Source organism: Corylus avellana, chromosome 1 (genome assembly GCF_965113065.1).
Source record: "Corylus avellana chromosome 1, dhCorAvel1.hap1.2, whole genome shotgun sequence".
Classification (NCBI taxonomy): domain Eukaryota; kingdom Viridiplantae; phylum Streptophyta; class Magnoliopsida; order Fagales; family Betulaceae; genus Corylus; species Corylus avellana.
This window is the reverse complement of record NC_142490.1, coordinates 1,007,763-1,025,690: the sequence shown is the minus strand read 5'-3', so window position 1 is coordinate 1,025,690 and position 17,928 is coordinate 1,007,763. Positions and strand designations below refer to the sequence as shown.

At 36.2% G+C, this 17,928-nt stretch overlaps 4 protein-coding genes across 4 annotated transcripts; 2 read left to right on the top strand and 2 right to left on the bottom strand.

The window, feature by feature from the left end:
* Positions 1-1,573: 1,573 nt before the first annotated feature.
* LOC132172519 (F-box protein At4g35930-like) lies at positions 1,574-2,666 on the top strand. The gene is made up of 3 exons (XM_059584034.2): positions 1,574-1,678; positions 1,965-2,039; positions 2,158-2,666. The coding sequence occupies exons 1-3, from the start codon at positions 1,622-1,624 to the stop codon at positions 2,296-2,298; spliced, it is 273 nt and encodes a 90-aa protein (XP_059440017.2). The 5' UTR covers positions 1,574-1,621; the 3' UTR covers positions 2,299-2,666.
* A 1,212-nt stretch (positions 2,667-3,878) lies between these two features.
* LOC148587836 (DNA-directed RNA polymerases I, II, and III subunit RPABC5-like) lies at positions 3,879-4,896 on the bottom strand. The gene is made up of 4 exons (XM_088511631.1): positions 4,771-4,896; positions 4,581-4,639; positions 4,144-4,238; positions 3,879-4,060 (listed from the first exon to the last, which is right to left on the bottom strand). Exons 1-4 carry the CDS (start codon positions 4,804-4,806, stop codon positions 4,035-4,037), a joined length of 216 nt encoding a protein of 71 aa, XP_088367757.1. The 5' UTR covers positions 4,807-4,896; the 3' UTR covers positions 3,879-4,034.
* Positions 4,897-7,770: 2,874 nt separating this feature from the next.
* Positions 7,771-9,179, top strand: LOC132171516 (uncharacterized). Its single transcript, XM_059582846.2, has 4 exons — positions 7,771-8,018; positions 8,109-8,215; positions 8,295-8,486; positions 8,723-9,179. The coding sequence occupies exons 1-4, from the start codon at positions 7,899-7,901 to the stop codon at positions 8,853-8,855; spliced, it is 552 nt and encodes a 183-aa protein (XP_059438829.2). The 5' UTR covers positions 7,771-7,898; the 3' UTR covers positions 8,856-9,179.
* A 4,118-nt stretch (positions 9,180-13,297) lies between these two features.
* On the bottom strand, positions 13,298-14,558 carry LOC148587835 (DNA-directed RNA polymerases I, II, and III subunit RPABC5-like). The gene is made up of 4 exons (XM_088512266.1): positions 14,523-14,558; positions 14,333-14,391; positions 13,558-13,652; positions 13,298-13,454 (listed from the first exon to the last, which is right to left on the bottom strand). Exons 1-4 carry the CDS (start codon positions 14,556-14,558, stop codon positions 13,429-13,431), a joined length of 216 nt encoding a protein of 71 aa, XP_088368392.1. The 3' UTR covers positions 13,298-13,428.
* Positions 14,559-17,928: the final 3,370 nt, after the last annotated feature.

The window sequence follows — 17,928 nt, the reverse complement described above, 5'->3', positions numbered from 1 at the left end:
ACATTAAAAATGATAGTCTACATAGAAACATACTGGAGTCTAAATTTAGTTTTTTTTTTTTTTTAAAAAAAAAAAACCACATTTATCTATAAACTATGACCAAAAACACTATAAAATTCCCCTACTATCTCTTTTTTAATAATAAAATTATTATCTACCCTCTCTCCCCTGTTAAAATAAAACTTTATTCTCTCTCTCCTTAATAAAAGAATAGCTTCCTTTCTCCACATTTCTACGATGATGGCCGTTTGAAGGACAAAAAGAAAGCTTGGGGCGCCCTTGTAATTTTATTTACCAGGGCACCCTTAAAATTTTGACTGAAAAATACTTAATGAATTTTTTTTTTTTTTTTTTTTTTTTTTTACCAGGGACGCCCGGCCCCATGTAAGTCCGCCACTTATTATAACATAAAGCTACTGATCGATTAGGACAGATCAACCTCCTCTTTCTCTATCTAAATTATATCTTTTTATAAATGTGAAACATTCCTTAACCATAACTTTGTTCCTAATTCTATCTAGGTGCATGTTCTTGAGCTTCCACGCTTTTCGTTTTTTCTTTTAATTACAAACAATTTTTTTAATTTATTTTTTATAACAAAAACACAAAATTTATCTTATAAAAAAAAGGTTTGCCGAAGTTTTATCTTTCTGTTATGTCATGATGACGAGAGGAAAATCATGACGTGCACTTCAAGTTCAAGGCTTTGTCTATTAATTGATGATTAGATAAAAGAAACGCGATTCTTCCTGCTTGAAGTTGCAAAATTATCGTTTAAGAGCGTGGCAAATGACAATTAATCATTACAAAGATTTTTGCAATTGGTAGGGGAAAATGCTTTCATCCTTTCACCTTTGTCTGTATATATCATATGGTTATGAAAGAAATTTCACTATTTTCTTATCCTTATTTCACTCTAATGACATGACAGAATATAATTTCATTATGAGAAATTCTACAAAAATAATAGTTACAATTCACTTGAAAGCATTTCCACCCATTTGACTAGTAATTTTCTTTCTTTTTTTGTTGGCATGTCTACAAGAGGAGATGAGAATTTGAACTAATGACATTCGTTTCGTAAAACGTAATCTCTAACCGAATTACCTACCTCTTATGGCCATAATTTTCATCTTAACAGTGGAAAGGGAAAGGATGCTCCTGCTATATTGCTTTCCTTTCTTGTGTATTGCAGAAAAGAAAGAGCTTTAGTGCATGACAAAAGCTCACCTATTGAATTGTCTCCTACTGCTATTAGGAAAAAGCATTATTTCTTGAATTCATCCAAAAATAATGTTTTTCAATAGCACATTTGTATTTTGTAAATGACAGGAACAGCTGCTCCGGACCTCCGGTGCACTGCTGTGGACAATGAAGCTAGCACCACAAAAGCCAAAGTCCAAATGGAAAATCTGAAAAAGAATTGCCAGTTCCTTCATTTCCTTGTAGAAGAAGAAAGGCTAGAGGAGCCCACATGTCCTCAATTTGTGACTGAGGAGTGACCGGTGACCCCCAGCCTATAAAAATACGAACCCAACCCGCGTGAGTTTTGAATCTCGTGCCTCTCCAGAACCAAAGGATTTTCCTAACGGAAAAAACTGTTCGATCCGGTGTTCCAACAATGTCCGGGGCACGGTCGGAGTCACGCGGGCTAGAGTCGCTTCCGATGGTGTTGCTGGTATTTGCTTGTGTATCTGTAACCATTCAAATCTCTTGGATATATATGTTTAATTTCCTTTATTTTTAGGAACTTTGGAAATTTTGACATTATAGGTATACCATCTGAAAAAGTGAAACCTGATATTCTTGTCGGTTTAGCTATATATATATAGCATGGTTGAGAATTATAAAATTTTAGGACTTTCTAATTATATGCTCTCTTCAGTCTTCAGGTTGCTATATGGGGGTTTTTTTTTTCTTCCCCTTTCTGAGTTTCTAATTCCGTTTTGTTTCATGAATTTAAGGTTAAAATAGTTTGCCACTTGCCCCACGACCAACTCAAGCCTGTTTTTCATGTTTCTAAAAGAATTAGAGAAGCTGTAAGTTCATCTCTCTCTCTCGCTCGCTCTCTCTCTCTCTCTCTCTCTCTCTCTGGTGGAGCAATTGTGATTTTGCGTTGATGATGGAATATGGTTCTGTTGATGCTACTGTTGCCAGGTTCAGACTGCAAAGCAAACCCACTTCAACTATACAACTCCGCCGCGTCGGTCTGGTCGTGTGAGCACACCGCCGGCGGCGCGCCAGCACCAAGTCGTCGTGGGCCACGTTCTCGTCTCAATTTCTCCGATCAGCTCCTGAGCGAACCCTTGCCTCTTGATCGAGCTCTATCCTATGAGATTGAGGATGAGTTAAGCCGGGATGTTGCTCAGATTCAACTCCGTTAGACTTTGTTTTCTGGTTTCTAAGTGCCACGTCTTCGTCTGTCTCGGTGCATATTTCCCGTACATGTTGGAAAGAATTGCTTATTCTTTCTTCTTAGCAGGACAGATCGTCTTTCTTTTATAGTTCTATAGAAGATAGTAGGAATTTGTTGTAATTTTTTTTTTTTTTAATCCGGCCTCAAGGGGAGGGAGAAAGGAAGGAGATTCGATCCGATTCCCTTTCAATCGAGCTATCTGTTGAGATCGGAATTTGTTGTAATTTGAGTATAAATGGAAAGGCATTGATAGGAGGAAATGAAGAATATACTTTTTTTTTTCTTCTTTTTTTTTTTCACCAAAAATGAAGCCGATCTAAGAGCATGAAGTACAATGGTAACATATATCGTTGGCCTACAAATTGGTTTATCCGCCATGCGCATTTAATTCAATCGGTTGAAACTATACTTAATAAAGTAAAAATTACTAGTTCGAATTCTCCTCCCGCTCTTGTGTGGACATGTAAAAAAAACAAAAAAAATAATAAAAATCATATTTTAGGCGTGAGGTAAAAAAATAAAAATTCAGGAGTAAAAATTTGATTTTAAAAAAATGTTTTAAGAACTATTTTTCCTCACAAGCCCGCCCCTTACTAGTTCTGCCCATGTTCCTAATGGCTTAGCCATTATCTCTTTTTAATCAAAATGGCTAACCAATCCACTAAAAAGCTCTTTCATCCGATTATGCAAACCAAAAACAAAATGCATTTTTGATGCATTTGTGAACAAATCCATCTTTTGTTTATTATTTCTCACTCTTTTTCTCTTTTCTTCAACATTTTTCTCTTTTGCTTTTGTTAAAGAAACAAAGTCACAACAATTTGGAAAATGAATGTCACTCTCTTTCACTATTTTTTTGCTGAAGGGGATTTTCGTCGACTCTAGCCTAATTGGAAAAAGCAAAGAAGCCCCCAGTCCCATCAGTGGGGAGGATGAGGTCAGACAAGATCGGTGCCGGACATCTATCCACAAGAGGTAGGAATAACAGGCATAAGAAACAAGTTGCTGTCTCCGAACTTGTCAATTCCCACAGATGCTAAAGTTAGTGCAATGAATGTAAACAAATATTGCCATAATCTTGGTGCTTAGCCAAGATCCAAGCAGAGTTATCGGTGAATATCCTCTCCCTTCTTCCATATAAGTAGACTACAAAGACGAAGCCAGCACCAGAACAGAATATCATCCAAAAAAAAAAAAAACATGACTACATTGCTCATCAGAGAACAACATCTAAACTACTTTTGTTCTTATATGATCTCTATCAATTAGCTCTTGAATCTTAAAAGAATGGCTGCTTCACAGTGCCAATTACTTACAGTAAAATAAAATAGAAGTATGGTGTAAAGCATTACTCATCTAATTGCTTATCAAAAAGCAATAATCATATCAAGCAACAATAATATTTTAATCTAGTGAGATAGGTTCATAACTCATTCGTATCAAGAACATTCATGATGCTAACTAAAGCAAGAACATAATTTTCTCCAATGCATTCAATAAACTCTTCTCCTGTATCTGGCTTCAAAAACTAATACAAGCCCCAAACCGAATGAAACAGTGAAGACATAGACAGACACCCAAAACACAGACCAAAAAAGTTCACTTGTAACCCCATTCATCAAGTGTTGTCAGTCCTCTCCAAAGCTGCAACAAAGTGCAAATGTCAGTGGCAGTAGAGCCATAAGCATTCTCCTAAACTGAACTGTTAAGAGAGAGAGAGAGATTACTATTGTAGTTCAGAAGCTTTTCAATGAGATCAACATGAGTCATGAGCATTCGCCTACAGCAATAACGAACCAGCCCCAGTGCATCAAGAGCATCTCTGCGAACCAAGCAATCAGAAATCAGTACCATCAAGTAATATTCACCACAAAGTTAAGTCTACATTGATCATACTGTCACTTTAACAAATTGGCACAATAATCACCCACAACCATTGATGGCCTTTTTCATAGTTAAACGACACAATATGCGTGCATAGATGACAATCGACAACTCAATCAATAATGAGCTATCTTTCCCAATTGTAGCTTTCTGCAGCCGACTTGTTGGGTACTTTATTTTTTCTCCAGTTTCTCAATTTTCCCCCAAGTTAAAAGCTTAAAGCTCAACCAACAATTTGAAAAACATCATATCATCCAAGAAAGTTATAAGAGTTTCTCACCCTTCAGAATAATCTGATTGGAGAAGGTCAAGATACGTGTCCCACTTGTTTCCAATCACCTAAAGAATTCAGCAAATTGCACGTTTATGAGCCATTGTAGAGGATTAGCGAAGTTAAGTGGTTTTCTGAGCGACAAATTTAGGTGTTATTTCACAATTACATTGAAGTAGTTTTGGAGTATAGGCAATACCTTGCCGCATGTAAAACAACGAACTGGAATGATCATCTTCGATTGCTGCCTATGGTTGTTGCTCTGTCACTAGCCGGCCGCCGCTACTGCTCTCTTTCTTCTTTCTGATAAAGAAAAGGCTTTACGGGGAGGACACTTTAGGGTTTCTTATAGGCGTGAATGGTCGCCACGTGGCGTTTAATAATATCAGTAAACCACGACATAAAATCGATGCCTTTTTTTGTTCTTTAAACATGATAATTATGTTGGTCGTGTCCTATGAGTAAACTCATGGTAGGGCAAGCAATTTAACGAATCAGACACAAGTACAACTTAGTTTTAGGTACGGGTGGAGGCAAAGTTTAGTATAAGCAATGACCAAAGATTAATAAATTGTGTTGCTAAATGCTAAGGGCCATATGCCCAAAAAAATAAAAAAAAATAAAAAATTACCTTATAAATTATTATTTTTTCCTTATGAATTGGGGGTGGCCATGGCCTATATGGGCCACCCCATTCCTCTGTCCTTGGTTTTAGTGTTAGGGTTTAGATTAAATGGGTTCAAGTTTATGACCTGTTTAATAAATGTGTCGTGTTCACGTCTGACATAAACGGGTTCATGAATTAACCAAATTCGCAGGTTGTCACGTTTATACATTTTATTTATTTTTTCAAATTTTTATTTTTATTTTTTAGAGTAAATTTTAAGTTTAACTTAATTTAGGGTTGACAATTTAACTCACGACTCGTGAACCAGATACGAACACGGCACGTAATTTTAAGGTTAGAGTTTAGGTTAAACGGGTTCGAATCATAAACGGATCTCGTTTAATAAAAGTGTCGTGTTCGGGTTGACGGGTTAATCGGGTTGACATAAACACGACACATGAACTCATTTTGCCAGCCCTAAGTCTCATGGCTTAGCACTTTTATATGGTTTGATCACTATGCATAAGCTTAATTATGAGTAGACAAGTGGAGATTTGTAAATGAAAATCCAAATACTTAAAAAAGCTACCCTTGGGTATTGTTCACCACCAAAAAAATAAAATGAAATACTTAAAAAAAAAAAAAAAAAAAAAAAAAATTGACAGATTATACATGTGAAAATAAACAAGAAGGGAGAGGGAGATCTTTATTGCTGTCCAAGTAAAAAGACTCTGGAGCTGCAAGTAGATATCAGTAAGGAAATCACTCTCGAGACAAATAGAATGCTAGCCGAAAGATAAAGCAAATTGAACTGCCAACAAGGCAGCTGAGCTTCGCCGACATTACCTTCCAGCAAGGGCGGCTTTTTGGACACAACAAAAGTTATATTTTCGTCGTGATCACTGCAATGATTATGTTACAAGGAAAGTTAAAGGGCTGGGATGGAATCTAATAAGATTAGCACATGTTACACATGAAGAGATAGTCCAGCACGCTCCATTCATCACCACTTTCCTTCTAACATAGCACTATAGCAGTCAAATATAATGCAAATAGCTTCTAAAATTTCACCTACCAATGGATAGGGAAAAGACGAAAAGGTGGATGATAGATATATAATCAATAATTAATCATCCTAATGACTTTTTCTGTATTTATTTCCTTTATATTAAGGAAAGATTTAAGGAGCTGAGTGAAAAGTAAATGAGGAAGAACAAGGCAAGAGAATATAACTATATAAGAATAATTTCAACTTCATGAAGGGCTAGCTACTCAAGTAAAGTCCTCTTTCATCCGAATAAGGGTCTCTTTGAGATTGCGTTTGAAGGGCCTAAACATATTTTTAATACTCAAAAAGTCCGTTCGAAGAAAAAAGTATTCGTTTGATAAAAAAATTGAAAGTGCTTTTAAGTATTCAAAAAGCCTAAAATTAGCCAAAACGTACTTTTGACAAAAGCTTAAAAATTAAGTTTTTACCCAAAAGCTCTTTTTGACTTAAAAACTAAATTTCTTAAACGCAATTTTAAACATGTTCTAAATCTTCTCTCACTGCTCTTTATAGATTCTTTTGTTCCTTCCTCTCTTCACAAGGTAATATAGGGGTTTCAAATCCATATTAATAGGACTAAATTGTGAAGAATAAGCTGCTTTTAGGAATCTTGGGATGTTAACAAAGAAAGTACTAGGTACAATAATCCATCTCCTAACATTCTCTTCTTCTTCTTCTTTTTTTATTTATTTATTTATTTATATTTTTATTTTATTTATTTTTTTTAAAAAAGTGAACGTGAATGTGCTACATATACAAAAATACTATGAGATTAACACTTGTGAATGTTGTTGGATTTTTTTTTTTTAAGGTAAATGTTATTTCTCCATCAATCTTCATTCATATGTTTTAGAATTCATTATTTGATTTTTATACAAACTACATGTAGGTCCTACAGATTGAATAATATATTTTAAAAATTGACGGATGAGATATGAATAAATAGTAGGTTTCCTTTTTTAGGGAGCAAATGAAAATGAGAAATATTGCATATTTTCACTCTCACACTGTCAAATTTATAATTTTTGACGTGACACTAAAAAATATCATTAAAAGTTGAATTCAAAATATCACATTAGATGGTATAAATTTAAAAGTGTTTGTAGCATTTCTCAACCGAGTAACAGGACAAACAAATAAAACCTATAAAGATAAGAGAAGGTCGGGACTTTTTTTTTTTTTTTTTTTTTTTTTTTTGAGAAAGAGGGTAGGGACTTGAGGTCGCTTAAAAGCATCCACATAATTTTTTTATTTTTTTAATCTGAAATAATAAATCATAACTATCTTCTTCTTCTTTTTAGTTATTGGCTTTTCAAAATTACTTTCTCTTTCGCTTTTTTCTTTGGTCGGCCAAAAGTCTCCAACGAAACTTCCGCGCAAAACCGGAGGGCCAGCAGGAAAGTCCCCAGGACGCACACGGCACACTCATCCAATATTGAATGAAAGAAAAATAATAATAAATTATTAATAAAATAATAATTACTTATCAATCTGGGATTCTGGCAGTAAGCCGCCATATATATATATATATATTAGACCGCCACTCTCTGTTTTTCGACCCAGATTTCCAGCTTTTAATCCAGACAGGAAACTAAGAACAACATTCCAAACGAAAAAAAAAGAAAGAAAAAACTGTTCCGATTTTCGAGGTACACGTATCTGAAGCTGAGCAATGTCGTCCCCCGTAAATTCAGGAAAGAAGAAAGGGGTTCCCGGAACACCAAAGACACCTCGAGATCTAGGTTCTCAGTCGCAGTCACGGCGTAAGTCGGTTCCCAGAGAAATGCTGCAGGTATTAACTAATTATCAATTTACCCTCTTTATCTGTGCAATAACATGAAATCTTGGATAGATCTTCGGATTATGGGTTTCGTTTTTTCAGGTGTGTGGACAGGATGAGCCTGCAAAGGAATCCCCTTTAGCAGATTTTAAAACGCCGGATCGCTCTCGACAGAACACGCCGGCGACGGAAAACTCGCCTCTTGATGGGTATATTCTTGTCTCAAAACTTAAAAACTTGTGTCCGGCCTCTTTTTGTTTTCTCCTTTGAAATAATGATTTTGTGCAGCAAGAGAAGTGGGAATTTTACTCCAAAAACCCCAGAAGCACCATTGCGTGATCATGGGCCATTTACTCGCCGGTCCATTTATGAGAAGGAACTGCCACGTAAAGCTCTATTCCAAGGACCAGGGTCCCCATGCGAATTCTCCTCTGAATATAAAACTCCAGATCTGTCTCATCAGAAAATGTCTCTTGATAGGTACTCAATTTCTCTTATATTTTTCTTAAATTTAAATAAACAAAGTACTATCCTCCTCTTCAATTTTCATAGGGCTTTATCAACATTATCATTATAACTAGTTAATTTGGAGATTTTGTACTGTTACATTGTCTCAAAGTTAGAGTTGTGTAGTTGTTGGTTTCTATTGGGTGTCTATTTTTCAACTTGAATGCAAATTTCTCCTTGATTAACCCTTTTGAGTTGATCTTCTGCAGCACAAGCGATGGGAAGCCTATTACGGCACCAAGCACACATCCCCAAGAGGCACCAAGGAAGAGCCGTCGCTCTCATAGTCGTCTGCTCAATAACCCCGAGATGCCGCTGCAACCCAGTTCTCTATTCCAATAGCCTGCTTTACCGGCCAGACTCCCCATGCGAATACTCGAATTCCAATCAGCGTGGGGTAAAAGTTTGATTTTAAAAGATTTATAGAGATATTTGGGGAGGCTTACTAGAATAAACCTAGCTAGATGATTTCGTTTTCAGGCTTTCCACTGTTTATAGCTTGTTTGTACTCTCTTCTTCCTCTTCTTCTTCTATTCTCCTTTGTTTTCTGTTCCCTTTTATTCAATGTGGAGAAAAGGGAAAAAGGAGGGAACTACAAAGTTGGGTCTTTCCCACTATATATGCTTGTTTCTAAACTGTAATAAGAGTATGTTATTAAGCTTTCAATTTTATATAATTATATATTTATATATATATTTTTTTATTATGAGTGATGTGTGCCATAATATGATTAATATTACTGATATGATATTTAATGCTCTCTATCAAAAAATTTAACATAAGTTAAATGTAATGCAACATATAGCTCTTATAACATTCTTATTTTCCACCGAAATTATTGCAAATCAGTGTAATTACATGGATTAATTTTACACGACCTTGCCACGGACCTCCATGATCAATTTTACATGAATATCCTAAACCTAATATTGAATGCAAAAAAAGTAAATTGGTATCCAATGATCTCTCTCCTTAATCAACCCCATCTTTTAGTAAGCACTTTTTTGGTCTCCACCAACTGGTCATGCGACAAGTAAATTATTAGTAATTTATACAAAAAAGGCTAAATTAATGTTAGTTGTTTACACAAAAAGGAGTAAATTCTCTAGGCCTTTTTTCTTCTTCTTTCCGGTAAAAGGAAAGAAAAGGGAAACTAACAAAACCGTAGGTAGGATCCTTTCTACTATATATATTATATGAAAGCTTTGTTAAAAGCGGCTCATTTTCACAATTAAGTGCGTCTGCTGTCTGGCTAACTTTAGTTACCTTTCTTTTTTTTTTGTAAAACTTTAGTTACCTTTCGGGTAAACTTTGAAGGAAGGAAAAAGAATAATGATGTCTGTGACGACCATCGTGGGCCACTTCCAATTGGCTGATTAAGTTTGTTGAACGACGACCGAGAGTCAACTGAGAAATCACGAGGGTTTTGGCCTGCTGCCATTATTCTCACACGTGTGGTCAAGGGAAAAAGAGGTGGCACGTACGACAAGGATAAACAATTGGCCATTCTTTCGATTCGTACTATCTTCTATAGAAAGAAGTACTATCCCTTCCTTCAAACATATACAGGAAATATAGTACAATTTGCCAGTTTGAAACCGTCATCTGAATCTTTCAAATCTAACACAAATATTAAGTTTCATATGATCACCTTATATATTGAGCTTACAAAATACCAACATGTTTTTACTGAGCTTAAATAGAAGTAAGGTCGCAAATTACAAAACTGCTGTGTAGCCGTGTAGGGACGAAGCCAGCTTTAAATTTTGGGGGACTCAAGGCCAAAAAAATTTTGTGGAGGAACTAATTGGCAAAAAATTCCTTAAATTATTATTTTTTTATCGTAATTTTTTTTTTCTTATAATTTGGGGAGACAAGGGCCACTGCCAGTCTCCTCTAAATCCGTCTCTATTGCCGTGCCACAACGACAACACATTACAAAACAACTTCGGTCAAACGACCTTTGACGAAAACATCAACCAGAAGCTCTCGGGAATTATGTACAATAAAATAAATGAGTACTTGAAAGAACTAGCCGTTCTTTCAAACATATACATGTTAATTATACCCACAAACATCATCTGAATCTTTCAAACCTAACACAAATCTCCTAAAATATGTAACCCCAACGAAATTGCATATATACTCCATAAAACCACCCCCCCACCCCCTTACTAATTACTACGTATGATCACCTATACAGACTAAAAACAAAAAAAATACATACACCGACAGGGACGAACATGCGGCTCTTAGAAACCAGAAAAGGAAATCAACGAAGTTTATTCCGAGCAACAGCTTGGCATAACTCATCTTCATAGGATAGAGCTTGATCAGAGAAATTGAGACGAGAACGTAGCCGACTACCTTTCCTTGGTGCTGGTGGGGTATGTGGGCATGCCTTCAAAATTCCCTTTCCATCTCCCATGCATGCTGCAGAATAAGATGATTTGATTAAATAATTAAATTTGGGATAAATAGTGATTTAAAATAGTATTAAAAACATTACTCCGTCAATTCATCGCACCCATTTAATTAAAATATTATAGGTGGTGGCAGTGTTGATTAAATTTATCTATTTCTTTTGTTAAGCTCTGAAATAAATGATAATTTAAGAGGATAAATGAAGAAGAAAAAAAGATTTAAGTACCTATGAAGACGCAAGTGATCTGTCGGTGGTGTGGCCGCATGAGAGCGATTCGGAGTTATATAATTAAAGTGGGATTGCCGTGCAAGCACAACCTGGCCGCAGTAGCATATAAACTAAACCATCCATCATCATCACCAACGCAAAAGCATAATTGATCCACACAGAGAGACAGAGAGAGAGAGAGAGAGAGGTGAGCTTACAGCATTGCTAATTGTTTTAGAAACATGAAGAACAGCCCTCAGTTGGTCGTGGTGCAAGTTGCAAATTATTTTAACCTCAAATTCATGAAACAAAAAAGGAATTAGAAGCTCAAAACATACAAATAAAGAAGCATAATAGAATAAATTATCTTAAGAAAAAGTTACTTGTAAAAATGTGTTATATATTAAGAAACTAATAAAGCAAAGGAGTTTAGGACAATCTCTTTTGTCACTTCTAATATTATCTAAAAGCTCAAAACAAATCTTCACAGCTTTCCACAAGCAAAAATTGCCCACCTTTAATTCCCAGAGTAGAGAACTCTTCTGTAACTAAATAAACCAAACACCTATCGTACATAAAACAAGTCAAATAATGCATTAAAGAAACAATCACAGGAAATCAGATTTCCTAAATTAGTACGAATAATGTTAAAAATCACATTTTTAACGTACTTTTATCTTTGACGAGCTAAATTGCTAATGTCAATTAGTTTTTGGAGCCTTTGGATCATGAACTATTAAAGAAAAAATAAGTTTATAGGCGTGGGATAAAAATGTAATTTCCAAGCTAAACTTAGAAAGACCTCTATCTTTAAGTTCAAGTTGTCAAATTTATATATTAATTAATAAGTATTTCCCCAATCTGGTATCTCAACTGAAGTTAGCTAAATCGACAAAAATAGATAGTTTTCACTCTTTAACATGGTACCCATAATTTAAAAATTACGAAAGTTACTAAAAATAGAGAAAATTAAAGGAAAACATATATATCCAATAGATTTCAATGATAACAGATAAACAAGAAAATACCAGCAAATCCATTGGAAGCGACTCGAGGCGTGAGTCCGACATGTAGCCTTGAATTGGAGGTCTCTTCGGAGTCGGGACATTGTTGGAACACCGGAAACAGTTTCTCTATTTGAAAAGCCCTTTGGTTATGGAGAGGGTGCCATATTCGACAATCATGTGGGTTGGTAAATATAGTGGGGGTGGGATTTAGTGCAATCATATTATCTTATCCTCTCTCGACTCTCACTGTATTAGTTGCCTATGCTAGTTTTGTAACTGATCGGTCATAATAAAAAGCCCATCTGTTAAGATTTTAATATGGGATGAAGACAATTTTAATAGCGTTGGAAAGCTTATTTAAAGTGTAACAGATTTATATTTCATAAAGATTTTTTAATTCCAACATTTATTGGGTAAAAACGGGCGATCAAGATAATTACAAAAATTGTTCCCGAGAGCTTTGGTTGTTGGATCAGTTGATTCTTGTTGACTGAGGTGCTACATCTTGCAAGAACTTGAGGTGTTCGGTCACTAGCCGATCAAAGCTTTATCAACTGAGGGCTTCATAACAAGGCCTCGTTTGAATGCGATTATACATCGCTTTTCTATTAGGGTTTGAACTTGTTTTTCCCTTTGTCTCGTTGGATAGGAAGGAGGGTTCACGGATTATGTGTCCCCCTTTTGTTATACAAATGTTGTTTAGCCTCCAAACATAAGGGATATTAACAATCTAAGTGATAACGGCCGTCAGATACGATCTCTCTGTCCATCTAGGGCTGGCTGGTTTCGGTCAATTTATAGGGCATACAAATTTAAATAGGCCTGCTTTGGCAGACCAATAGGCTGGGGAGGCTTTGCTTCCACGGAGCTTATACTATTAGGGAGAGGGAGGAGGGCTTTCTAAGAAGGGTTTGGGGCTGTGAACTACAAGTTGGGCCTTTTATTTAATTTATTTTTCAATAGATGAGGCCACAAAAAATGTTACCATGCTGTGTCTTTACCACGTGGAAAAACTATCGAAAAAGGCAATGACTATATCAGGCAACAAAAATATTTTAATCTAGTGAGATAATTATAGGTTCATAACTCATTCGTATCAAGAACATTCATGATGCTAACTAAAGCAAGAACATAATTTTCTCCGATGCATTCAATAAATTCTTCTCCTGTATCTGGCTTCAAAAACTAATACAAGCCCCAAACTGAATGAAACAGTGAAGACATAGACAGACACCCAAAAACACAGACAAAAAAAGTTCACTTGCAACCCCATTCATCAAGTGTTGTCAGTCCTCTCCAAAGCTGCAACAAAGTGCAAATGTCAGTGGCAGTAGAGCCATAAGCATTCTCCTAAACTGAACTGTTAAGAGAGAGAGAGAGAGAGAGAGAGAGAGAGAGAGATTACTGTTGTAATTCAGAAGCTTTTCAATGAGATCAACATGAGTCATGAGCATTCGCCTACAGCAATAACGAACCAACCCCAGTGCATCAAGAGCATCTCTGCCAATCAGAAATCAGTACCATTAAGTAATATTCACCACAAAGTTAAGCCTACATCGATCGTACTGTCACTTTAACAAATTGGCACAATAATCACCCACAACCATGGATGGCCTTTTTCATAGTTAAACGACACAATATGCGTGCATAGATGATAGATGACAATTGACAAGTGTTTGGTGGTCTTGAGTCTATCTCAATCTCAAAAGCTAGCTCAAGAGGTAAGGTTTTCTCTCACACTTACAAAGTAACCATCAGCCCCTTTCACAACTGATGTGGGATAACCCCAACAATCTTCCTCTCACACATCAGGCTCTGGATCGGAACAGCGACAACCCGTTTCTCCTGTGGATTGTTGGGCCGAGACTTGTTAGTAAACCTAAACTCTGATACCAGTTGTTAACCCAATAAGTGTGGGTCTTGTATTCCAAAAGCAAGAGTTGAAACCAAACCCCACAAGGACTTTGAAAAACCAAAGGGGCCCACGTGACTTGATGGTGAAAGTCACACCACAACAAGAAGTTAATCAATAATGAGCTATCTTTCCCAATTGTAGCTTTCTGCAGCCGACTTGTTGGGTACCTTATTTTTTCTCCACTTTTTCAATTTTCCCCCAAGTTAAAAAGCTCAACAATTTGAAAAACATCATATCATCCAAGAAAGATAGAAGAGTTTCTCACCCTTCGGAATAATCTGATTGGAGAAGGTCAAGATACGTGTCCCACTTGTTTCCAATCACCTAAAGAAGACAGCAAGTTGCACGTTTATGAGCCATTGTTCAGCATTAGCGAAGTTAAGGGGTTTTCTGAGCGACAAATTTAGGTGTTATTTCACAATCACATTGAAGTAGTTTTGGAGTATAGCGAATACCTTGCCGCAGGTAAAACAACGAACTGGAATGATCATCTTCGATTGCTGCCTCGGTCTGTTGCTCTGTCACTCGCCAGCCGCCGTTACTGCTCTTTGTCTTCTTTCTGAGGTTTGTTAGGCGCACTGGTGTTTGTCTCAAGGGTTGCAAAGGCAAGAAGGAAAGAAAAGGATTGGAACAAGGCGCATTTTACATAAAATTTACGGGGAGGACAATTTAGGGTTCGTTTGGTAAACGATTTTGTTTTGGTTTTGGTTTAATACTGTAGCAAAAGGTGATTGATGTGAAAAAAAATAAGAATGTTTTTTTTTTTTTAAGTGAAAAAGTAAGAATGTTTGGTATAAAAAAATAAAAAAATTTTATTTTGTAGTGATTTTTTTATTTGAATTGTAATAAAAAATAATTGATATGATGTGAAAAAGTGAAAGAATATTAAAAAATAAAAAGGTGAAATGAACAGTACATTGCCAAAACCATAAAAAACCGTTTGTCAAACAAAGCCTTAGGGTTCTTAGAGGCGTGAATGCTCGCCACGTGGCGTTTAATGCTATAACTCTATGAGTAAACCACGGCATAATAAAAAACGATTGCGTTTTTATTCTTTAAACATGATAGTTTATATTGTAGCTAGAACTCGTTACTTGTGGTCGGCAATATTATTATTCTAAAGGTAAAAGAGCATTCTTAGCAGTTTTTTCGTTATTTTTTTCTATTCTTAAGGATTTAAACTATTTTTTTGTATTCTTATTTTAATATATTTCACAATAGCTTTCATTTATCATTCTTTATATATATATATATATAGACATGTCGGCACAAGAGGGGGAGGGGGATTCAAACTAGTGACCTCCGCTTTATTAAGCGTGACCCCAACCAATTAAGCTACCTCTTGGGAACCATTCATTATACTAATTAAATATCATTTATTTACTTTTCTTTATTTTTGTACTTCTTTAATGATTCAGGAGAGAGCAGCATTTTTGTACTTCTTTAATGGCCCTAGAAAGAGAACCTCTGGCCTCTCTCTAGTTTTTCCTCTCCAGTGAGTTCCTTTAGGGAGGAGGAATGGAAGCCATCCCTCCTCCTCCCCTCCCCCCTTCTTTTACTCTTACGCACTTGTTTTTTCTGTTATGTCTCCTGTTTTTTAGTCCTCATCACCAGTTTCAATAGCAGCCACACCACCCCCTCCACCTTGTCGACTCGCCACCTCATCTGGTTGTCGCCTTTTTCTTTGTTCTGGTCGCCTTTGGGGTTTTAGTCTTTTAGATACGGGGTCTGATCTAAGCTATAACTATTCCTTTCAGGCTTGTCAGGCCAACGATGAGCCTCTATCCCGCTTTTTCTAGCCTTTTCACCACCTGTCACCGCACTATTCGTCGCAAAACTGCCACCATGCGCTAGTGTGTGGCCTACATGCGCCGATGTGAGAGCTTCACTCTTTTGCGCACAGTTGTTGCTTCGCCTCCATCGATGTTGTTGTCTACTGGTTTTGTGGTTTTTCTATATTTTAATTTGATTTTTGTAGTTTCTTTGTAACTTGTTTGAATAAGGATCATCTGGACCTTGGGTTGTAGATGTGAATAATTTTCTGGCTTTCGGGTTAAGGAGGATAAGTTTCGGCATGGGGTTTTCTGCTCCTAAGGGCGAGGAATATGAGTTACGTATGCATTGAGTTGAGTCTGTCTGGTACAAATTTGTTGTTGCAACTGAAGATTAGTTATGGGTTAGTGGATATTGATGTAATAGATAAGTCTTGTCAGATTGTTATGTATTTATCTATGACTTGTAATCTAGTAGTTTCGGCTATAATTTTCTCAGAGCTTTTGCCCTGTGATATAAGAGTTTTATACTCGTGATCCTTCATCAATTAATAAGACTTGAATGATTTTCCGTTCACAAAAAAAAAAAAAAAAAAAAAAGAGGGAAAGATAAGCATTTTTAATTTTTTTAATTTTTTTTATTTTAATAATCACAATGATCGCTACAGTATAACCCTATATTAAAGTCAAAAAAAATTGAGAAAAGCTACACACAGCAAACTCCCTAAATGAACCTTAAATATGAGGATTGCTACAGTGAACCCTCGGGTTCCACTGTAGCGATCCTCATGTTTATGGCTCATTTAGGGAGTTTGCTGTGGGTGACTTTTTGCGATTGTTTTAACATTTTCTCTAAACTTAGGGAAGGGAAGCTTTATGAGCATTCCCAGCAGCTTTCTCGTCATTTTCCTTATATTTAAAGATCCAAACTACTTTTTGTTTTCTTATGTCAAAATACACCCCAATCGCTTCCTTTAATCATTCCTTATATCATTAAAATATTTATTTATTTTTAATTATATTATATATTGGGTTAAATACCAAATACCCCCCTGGGGTTTGATAACTTTATTTTTATCACAGGACCCCCTAGGGTTTTGATAAAGGACCAAATTAGTCCATCCGTTAGTTGACCGTTAGGACTGACACGTGGACCAATCATATGTTGACACGTGGCACCTATTTAGTTTTTTTTTTTTAAAAAAAAAATTTTAAAATTAAAAAAAAAAATAAAAAATGAAAAAAGAAAATGAAAAAAATTGGGGGTGGCCGAGCCACCCCCTTGGCCATTTGGGGGTGGCCCCTTTGGCCATGGGGGTGGCCTGGCCACCCCTATCTGGCCGGATGGGGGTGGCCGAGCCACCCCTGGGTACCAGGGGGTGGCCGAAACCACCCCCAGTGGCCGGATGGGGGTGGCTCGGCCACCCCCAAATGGCCAAGAGCCACCCCCAATTTTTTTCCTTTTTTTTTCCCTAAAAAATAATATACATTTTTTTTTTTAAAAAAAAAATTAAATTAAATAGGTGTCACGTGTCAACATCTGATTGGTTTACGTGTCAGTCCTAACAGTCAACTAACAGATGGATTTACTTGGTCCTTTATCAAAACCCCAAGAGAGTCCTGTGATAAAAATGAAACCCCAGAGGGGGTAAAAATAAAGTTACCAAACCCCATGGGGGTATTTGGTATTTAACCCTATATTATATATATGAGAGGAGAGATGAGAGAGAATTGTGAGGCATGAGAGGAGAGAGGAGAGAGGAAAGAAGAGAGAGAATCATTTTTTATTTATTTTAATAATCATAAGGATTGCAATAGTGAAACCTAAAACAATGGATTTCACTGTAGCAATCATAATTTTTAGGGTTCATTTATGAGGAACAGGATCTTCCCCAATCCATAATGAGACACATATCCTACTAATAAAAATTAATAAAAAAATATTATTTTAAATTTTTTTAAAAAAATTAATAAAAAAATTAAGAAAAAAGAAGGGGGTGGCTGGCCACCATAGGGGGTGGCCGGCCACCTCCATTTTGGGTAGGGGTGGCTTGTAATGGCCGGCCAAGGGTGGCCGAACCACCCCCAT